Consider the following 8,321-nt stretch of genomic DNA (forward strand, 5'->3'; position numbering starts at 1 on the left):
TCTTTGTAGGCTAAAGAAATCCTGACAAAAGAATCCAACGTGCAAGAAGTTCGATGTCCAGTCACTGTTTGTGGAGATGTGCATGGGCAATTTCATGATCTCATGGAACTCTTTAGAATTGGTGGTAAATCACCAGATACAAATTACCTGTTTATGGGAGACTATGTGGACAGAGGTTATTACTCCGTTGAAACAGTTACACTGCTTGTAGCTCTTAAGGTAATTTTACTTTTTTTGTTTGGGCCTTTTGAACTGGGTGAGAGCTGTCTGAAATATTCTTTTCCATTTGTTAACATTCAGATGAATGTTAAATTTTAGAATAGACATCCATGTTTGGGAATGGAAAATAATGTGTCAACTTAATCATCAGGTCTGCATTTGGAGCAAGGAGATGGTTCAGAACACAGTGCAATGGGATACCTACCAGGGATTGTTTTGTTTTGTGTTTTTGAGACATAGTTTCAATGCATAGCTCTGGCTGTCCTGAAATTCAGACTCATAGAGTTCATAGCCCTGTGATTAAAGGTGAGCATCACTGTGCCCAGCTGTTTTGTTTTGTTTTGTTTTTTAATGTTAGCAAACCAATCAAGTAGAAGTTTTAGTTTAGTACATTGGCTATCGGAGTAATATGACTTCCTTGACATACTAGGAGAGTGTAACTAGCCACGTTAGGTTATTTATGTCATTTGACAGTCTTATGAGAATTTTACTGAGGAAGAATTAACAGGAAAGGATCAGATTTCTGTGAAGAAAATATGTTGTCTTTAATATTAGGAAAGGAATTTAATCTAAATGTCCGACTGAGCAAGTACCTAAATAACAGTTTATTCTCATGGAGTAATTTGCAGGCATTACACATCACGTAATAAGGATTAAAATGAGAACTGAAGTATGCAGTCTCCAATGCTGGTGAGGCCGAGATAAAAGGCTTGAGAGTTGGGGCCAGCCTGGCTTATGCGATAAAAACCTTTGTTTTAAAGAAGGAAAGAAAGAAAGAAGGAAGGAAGGAAAGAAAGAAAGAAAGAAAGAAAGAAAGAAAGAAAGAAAAAGTTAGTTAGTTTTGGAATTCCATAAAGACCTTTTCTTATAAATAGATAGATAGATAGATAGATAGATAGATAAAGCAAGTTTTAGAATTCCATGGTTATCATTTGTAGATCTGAAATGTAGAGGTTAAGAGTCCACACTGACACACCATGGCATTGATTTTTAAGGCATCTGCCTTAAATGTTCCTTGGCTCTACCTCAGTCAGGAGGGGGAAGCTTTGCCCCCTCTTCTAGGCAACATTCTGAGCAGGAAACTTGCTGTTGGTGATTTTCTAATACTAGAGAAGCAGTTTCAGCCAGAGCTGTCTGTAATTAGCATCTGCATCGCATACAATCATCAATTAGAGAGTTTAGAGTGGATGGTGTGCAGTTTGTGCAGTGACTCCAGATACCCTGAAAGAAGCTGGTAGCTCAGCATCAAGTAGAAGGAGCAGGTTACTTTTAAGAGGTCATAATATTACTGGGCACTTCAAAGACAGAGGCTAGCTCTTAGTTCAACAGTAGCCTAATCCAAGATAGAAAGCACTCATCAGCCAGGACTCCCTGGTGACAATGGAATTCGTGTACCAAGGACTAAGATTGCACTGTTTTCCTAAATGTCATAAGCCCAAATCCTAATTCCCTGTACACCAGAGTATGATGGTACATCTATAATTCCAGCCCCAAGGAGGCAGAAACAGGAATTCCTGATGCTCACTGCTTAGATAGCTTAGCCTAATGAGCTCCAGGCCAATGAGACACTGTCTCAAAGGAGGTAGGTAGGTGGCCGTTTCTGAGGATGACACCCAAGTTTGTCCTCTGGCCTCCAGGTGTACATGAACATAGGGAAGAAGATGGGAGACCACATGGAGAAACAAGCTGTTGATAAATGAAGAAGACCCCAGCTCTGCTGACACCATGGAGAAGCAGCACCCCTGTAGTGTATGGGCCCACTCCGAGACTAGTAGCAACCTTAGCAAGTGAACATTGTGGGAAAGGTCATCCTTTCTCAAGTGGTGTCTGAACAGTGTATCAATGGATCCTTGGCTTCACTGAATAGCAGAGGTCGTAAATATAGGAGAAAAGAGTATCTATGCTCTTGGTTAGGCTCAGACTTCTTAGCTATGTTCAAGGAATGGTGATCTAGGGACTGGAAATGCAGCCTGCTGTCTATAGAGTGATTAGCACGCAAGAAGCCCTGAATTTCACTCCCGATACACTATAAGTATGCAATAGATCATACATGCTTGTAAGTCTATCATCCAAGAGATGGAGACAAGGAGAAGCAGTTCCAGGCTAGCGTTGGATATATAAAACCCTGCCTCAAAAATTCATAAAAACCAAGAAAATTTAATTTATTAAAGTTAAGATTTTTGTTTTATTCTTTTAAAAAATGCAGCGAAGTTTATAAAAACAGTTCACATTCTTGTGCTTCATACTGAACTCAGCCTCATGCATGCTAGCACAAATTCAGCACTGAGCTAGCCATAACTTCACATTTAAAACAGTTTTGCACTTGCTTGTTAATTTTGTGTAACCTGTGGGTACAAACATACCACTAAATATGTGTTGTAGTCAGTTCTCTCCTTCCACCATGTGGGTCCTAGAGATCAAACTGGCAGCTAACAGATAAATGTGGCCATATTGTGTCTTACAACTTGGGCTATCTTGGGCCAGTGAGATGACATGGTGAATGTAAGACAGTTGCCTGCCACTAAACCTAATGACCTGAATTTGAACACTGAAACCCACATGGGTGAAATGAGAGGACACATATGTGCACTTAGGATAAATGAAATGTAATTTTAAAATCAGGCTTGGTGACAGGCACCTTTACTGTCATTCATCTTATTTATATTGTTGTGTGATGGTTCTGGGGAGTGTTGTTTGTTTTCATTCTACAAAGTCTCTAGCCAAGGCTACCCTCAAGTCCTCACATTGCTTACAGCCCTTTAGTGTGTTGGGATTACAAGCATGTGGGCCATGTCAAGACAGATTTCTTGAGACAGGATCAGGCTGTAAGAAGCCTCAAACACTGATCCTACTGCCTCTCCCAAATACTAGGATTATAGGTATGGACCAGTATGCCTAGCCTTAGATAGATAATCTAATTTTAAATGGGCAAAGTACTGAAGAGCTACTTCATACTAGAAGGTACATTGTTAGTAAGAACATGGTTAGTTAACATCATTAGTCATTAGAAAAATCTTACATTAAAGTCACAAGTGCCAACTACTTCATGTCTTTTACTAAGACAGTAGTTACAGTCAATATCAAGTGTCCTGTCAAGAATATGAAATGAGTTAGTCACTAAAGAATTGATAAAGTTAGCCGAGCAGTGGTGGCGCATGCCTTTAATCCCAGCACTCGGGAGGCAGAGGCAGGCGGATTTCTGAGTTCCAGGACAGCCAGGGCTACACGAAAAACCGTCTCAAAACCCCGCCCCCGCCCCCCCCCAAAAAAAAGAATTGATAAAGTTATATATAAATTGATTGTGTAACCCAATAACTACATTCTAGAAATATGTTCAAGAGAAATGAAAGCATGTGAACAAATGAGCTCAGTAAATAAGACAGGAAGACTGGAGCAGATACAGGAACCATGGGATGTGGCTACCCTGAACGCTACTGTCCAGCTGTGAAAGGAATATGCCCTCATCTGTGCTATAGCATGGTGATCTCAGGATAGTGTTCCACGGAATATGTGGCACAAGAAACTATGTTTAGTAATTTTTTACTTATATTAAATTTCTAGAAAAGTCATTCTCAAGACAAAAGTAAATCACTGGTTGTCAGGAGCTGGGAGAGTGGGGTCATTGCAGATTGGGGAGGGATCTTTGCAAGTAATGCAAGACTCTAAAACTGGGTTGTGATGATTGTTGCATAACTAAATTTAGTAAAGGTCAAAAAAGGTACGATTTTTATTTCACAAAGGGTGGTGCAGGGAGTTGGTTTTAATTGAGATGATATTGGTAAGCATTTTATAAACCTTTAAAAATGTTTATAGTCATCAGGCTATGGCAGTGCATGCCTTTAATCTCAGAGTTCAAGAGGCAGAAGCAGATGGATCTCCTTGAGTTCAAGGACAGCCAGGGTTACACAGAGAAACCCACTCTTGAAAAATAGCAACCACAATAAAAAAGTTTATAATCTAATTTCAGATCACTAAAGTTTAGTGATGTATGCTTCTTAACCTCTCCTTCTCTCAACTGGAACTTTGAATTCCCCTACAGAAAGTTTTATGAAATGGCTATTGCTTTTTTTTTTTTTTTTTTTTTTTTTTTTTTTTTTTTGGGAAAGAGCTGGCATCTGTTGTTCATTTTCTTTAGGTTCGTTACCGAGAGCGTATCACCATACTCCGAGGGAATCACGAAAGCAGACAGATCACACAAGTGTACGGTTTCTACGACGAGTGTTTAAGGAAATACGGAAATGCAAACGTTTGGAAATACTTCACAGACCTTTTTGACTATCTTCCTCTCACTGCCTTGGTGGATGGGCAGGTGTGTGTACCATAAAACCACTGCTGGTGTTTTTTCCAATAATCTGCATTCTTGGTGTTTAGCAGGCACTGATTCTCCATCTTTACAGCTTGCATCCCTTTGGGGATACATTCTAGTAAATACTGATAAGTTTCTTTCTATGTGCTGAAATGTCAGGATAAAATCATAGGGGTGGAAAATGTAACCCATTCAGCTTTGGGGGCTGTTTGTAGAGGGGTCTGGGAGATGTTAGGGATTGTTTTCCAGTTCTGAGTATGAGGATGACTACCAGTCTCTGGAGGGACCGTGGGTAAGCTAGAGAAACACTTTCTCAAAGGGACCTCAGTGATGATGGTTGGTCAGGAGCAAGAATAGATACTCGGTAGTTGGTATTAGGTCAGAATGACAGCCAGTTCTTCAGAGTCCATCCTCATTGAAACAGAGAACCTAGAACTGATGTAGCCAACAGTAGAACAGGTATAGGTTCCTGCCTAACATGTAGTCCAAAGATTTTAGTTTCTCTTAGGTATAGTTACCATTTATAATCAATCTTTTTAGATCTTCTGTCTACATGGTGGTCTGTCGCCATCCATAGACACACTGGATCACATCCGAGCACTTGATCGCCTACAAGAAGTTCCTCATGAGGTATGACTTTGATCAATTCTCAGAAACTCTTTAGGGAGAACAAAAATTGTTTATCTGTAGCATAATTTATCATGTGTTCACCCGGGTTTTCAAAATGAAACATGAGCCCCTTACCAGCTCATTAGAAGTTTAGAGGCCTTCCTTGTCACCACTAGCCCATCTGTCTAATAATAAAACTTGAATACACGGGCAGATGGGACAAGTTACTGAGGGCACTGTGCCTTGTGGGAATCGCTTCTCATTCAGAGATAATTTAACTGCAAAATTCAGCCTGCGTTCAGCACACATACTCAGAATGTGATTTTTGTAGTGTTGGTTCTAGTGAATTATCAAATGAAGAATTCCACATTTGGAAAGCAGTTTATAACTTGTACCTGCTTTTTAGGGTCCAATGTGTGACTTGCTGTGGTCAGATCCAGATGACCGCGGTGGCTGGGGGATCTCTCCTCGGGGAGCTGGCTATACCTTTGGCCAAGATATTTCTGAGACATTTAATCATGCCAATGGCCTCACGTTGGTGTCCAGAGCTCACCAGCTGGTGATGGAGGTATGTTCTTTTCTTTCTCTCTTTCTTTCCCTTTCTTTTCTCTCTCTCTCTCTCTCTCTCTTTCGTTTTTCGAGACAGGGTTTCTCTGAGAGTAGCCCTGGCTGCCTCCCAAATGCTGGGATTAAAAGTGTGCACTACCACCGCCCGATGTTCTTTTCTTGAAACCTGTCCAGCTAACTGTAGTAACTGCTGAAAAGGAGTTTGACAGTGATGGTGTCAGTGAGATGTCCTTTATTCCTGTAGAGTCTGTCATGGGAGCTAAACCTTCTACAGTAGATGGACAGTCAGGTCTATGGTTAATAGTGGGCATCTACTTAATGACTCGGAGGGACTTGGGATTTAATGATGAAAGGGTGAAGATGTAGAGCGATGAGGAAGGGTATATTGCAGTGCTTTATTTCACATTTGTTATTTCGCATGCCTTATTAGTTCATTAGTTAAAACTAGTTTGCTGGTTGATTGGTTGGTAATTGAGGCGGCAGGTAAACTGCCTTATAATCCAGACTAGCTTAGACTGTACAGTAAGATCCTATCTCCAAAAAAATGTTCATTTTAAAATCAAGTTTAAGGTCTGTCTTAGTTAGGGCTTTACTGCTGTGAACGGACACTATGACCAAGGCATCTCTTATAAGGACAACGTTTAATTGAGGCTGGATTACAGATTCAGAGGTTCGACCCATTATCAAGACAGGGACATGGGAACATCCTGGCAGACATGGTACAGGGAGGTGCTAGCAGAATACTGGCTTCCAGGAAGCTAGGGTGAGGTCTTAAAGCCTACATCCACAGTGATGCACCTATTCCAATAGGGATACAAGTAATAGTGGTTAATATTTTAAGTTGATTTGGTTAGTTGGTTGGCTTTTGCGGGATATGGTCTCCTTATAGATTGTGCTGGTCTCAAACTCAAGAGATTCACCTGCCTCTGCCTCCTGGGATTAAAGGTGTATGCCACCATGCCTGGCTCGTTTTTAAATGATTAAGACAAAACAAAAACAGGATGGTTCAGCAGTTAAGAGCACTGACTGCTCTGCCAAAGATCCTGAGTTCAATTCCCAGCAACCACATGATGGCTCACAACCATCTGTAATGGGATCTGACACTTTCTTCTGGTGTGCCTGAACACAGCCACAGTGTACTTTTTTCATTTTAGCAACACATTGTTCATGTACATTCTATAGGTTATGTGAAATACAGGAAATTTACCTCTTTGGCGGTTTTTTGTCTTAATGTAGTTTTCTGTTTTAATGGGGTCATATTTACCTATATAGGTAGGTAGATAAGTAATTTTTTTTTCTCTCCTGCCTCTTTTTTACAGGGATATAACTGGTGCCATGACCGGAATGTAGTAACAATTTTCAGTGCTCCAAACTATTGCTATCGTTGTGGTAACCAAGCTGCAATCATGGAACTTGACGACACTCTTAAGTATTCTTTGTAAGTATCTACTCTGAGCTAGTTTTGTGTTGTCCAGTTCTGCTTAAATCAAAGCACAGGTTGACTTGATTAAATTTTTGTGGGAATGGACCTACACATAACAGAAACTAGCGTCTTTTATTTGGAACCTGGTATGAATTACTAGGTCTTCAATTTCTTGTGTTTGTTTGCTTGAAATAGAGTCTCACTATATAGCTCTGATTGTCCAGGAATTCATTGTGTAGACCAGGCTGGCCTTGAACTCAGAGATCTACCTGCCTCCCAAGTGCTGGGACTAAAGACCTATGCCACTAAGCTCATCAAACTTTTAAATGCATATTTTTACTACAGAGCTAATAAAGTATATTTTGATGAGAAGTCAGATCAATGAGCCAGACATATAAGTGATCTTAATATAGAAGGGGCGGGGCCCGATGTGTGAAGAGGTAGCCTCGAAGCCTAAAGGACAGTTGTAACCCAAGTGCAAAGCTGCAGTCTTAGCACTGGGGAGACTGAGACTGAGGCAAGGACAAGAGGATTGCAAAGTTAAGAACATCCTTGACTACTTTTATTTTAATGTGATAAAATTCAGTGTCCAAAAACAACATAGGAATAGGGGAGCAGTTGTTCAACCTATAGTCCTAATTTATTGTCCACCATTGAGGGGAAGTTGAGTCAGGAACTAAAAGCAGCTTCTCAAATAACATCCACAGTCTAGATGTAATGTTGCATTTCACCAGAGGCAGGAGGATCTCTGTGAGTTTGAGGCCAGCCTGGTCTATATAGAGAGTTCTAGAACTGTAATCTTCTTGCCTCAGTTTCCCAAGTGCTAATGTTAGAGCTATACCCCAGTATACCTAGCTCTGTTAAAGTTGGTGTTTATTCTTTTAAAATATACTGAAATTGGATAGGGAATAAAATTTGAAAAGTTGAAGATCTTAATTTTATTAAATACATGGGTATCTTAGAATAGAAACAGTGAATCTTATTTTGTTTTTCAGCTTGCAGTTTGATCCAGCACCTCGTAGAGGCGAGCCACATGTCACTCGTCGTACCCCAGACTACTTCCTGTAATGAAAATGTAAACTTGTACAGTATTGCCGTGAACCGTATATTGACCTAATGGAAACGGGAAGAGCAACAGCAACTCCAAAGTGTCAGAAAATAGTTAACATTCAAAAAACTTGTTTTCACACGGACCAA

The 8,321-nt window shown here is 40.3% G+C and overlaps 1 protein-coding gene across 1 annotated transcript in view; it reads left to right on the forward strand.

Annotated features, from left to right (window-relative positions):
• Ppp2ca (protein phosphatase 2 catalytic subunit alpha) overlaps nt 1-8,321 on the forward strand; it is a 22,130-nt gene extending 13,809 nt beyond the window's left edge. Inside the window, exons 2-7 of the mRNA XM_031352236.1 lie at nt 10-219; nt 4,355-4,528; nt 5,066-5,155; nt 5,541-5,702; nt 7,021-7,139; nt 8,120-8,321. Of these exons, the coding sequence (XP_031208096.1) occupies nt 10-219; nt 4,355-4,528; nt 5,066-5,155; nt 5,541-5,702; nt 7,021-7,139; nt 8,120-8,192 (828 nt within the window). The 3' untranslated portion in view covers nt 8,193-8,321. The remainder of the gene's footprint in view (nt 1-9; nt 220-4,354; nt 4,529-5,065; nt 5,156-5,540; nt 5,703-7,020; nt 7,140-8,119) is intronic.

The sequence above is a fragment of the Mastomys coucha genome, unplaced genomic scaffold (genome assembly GCF_008632895.1).
Source record: "Mastomys coucha isolate ucsf_1 unplaced genomic scaffold, UCSF_Mcou_1 pScaffold5, whole genome shotgun sequence".
Classification (NCBI taxonomy): Eukaryota; Metazoa; Chordata; class Mammalia; order Rodentia; family Muridae; genus Mastomys; species Mastomys coucha.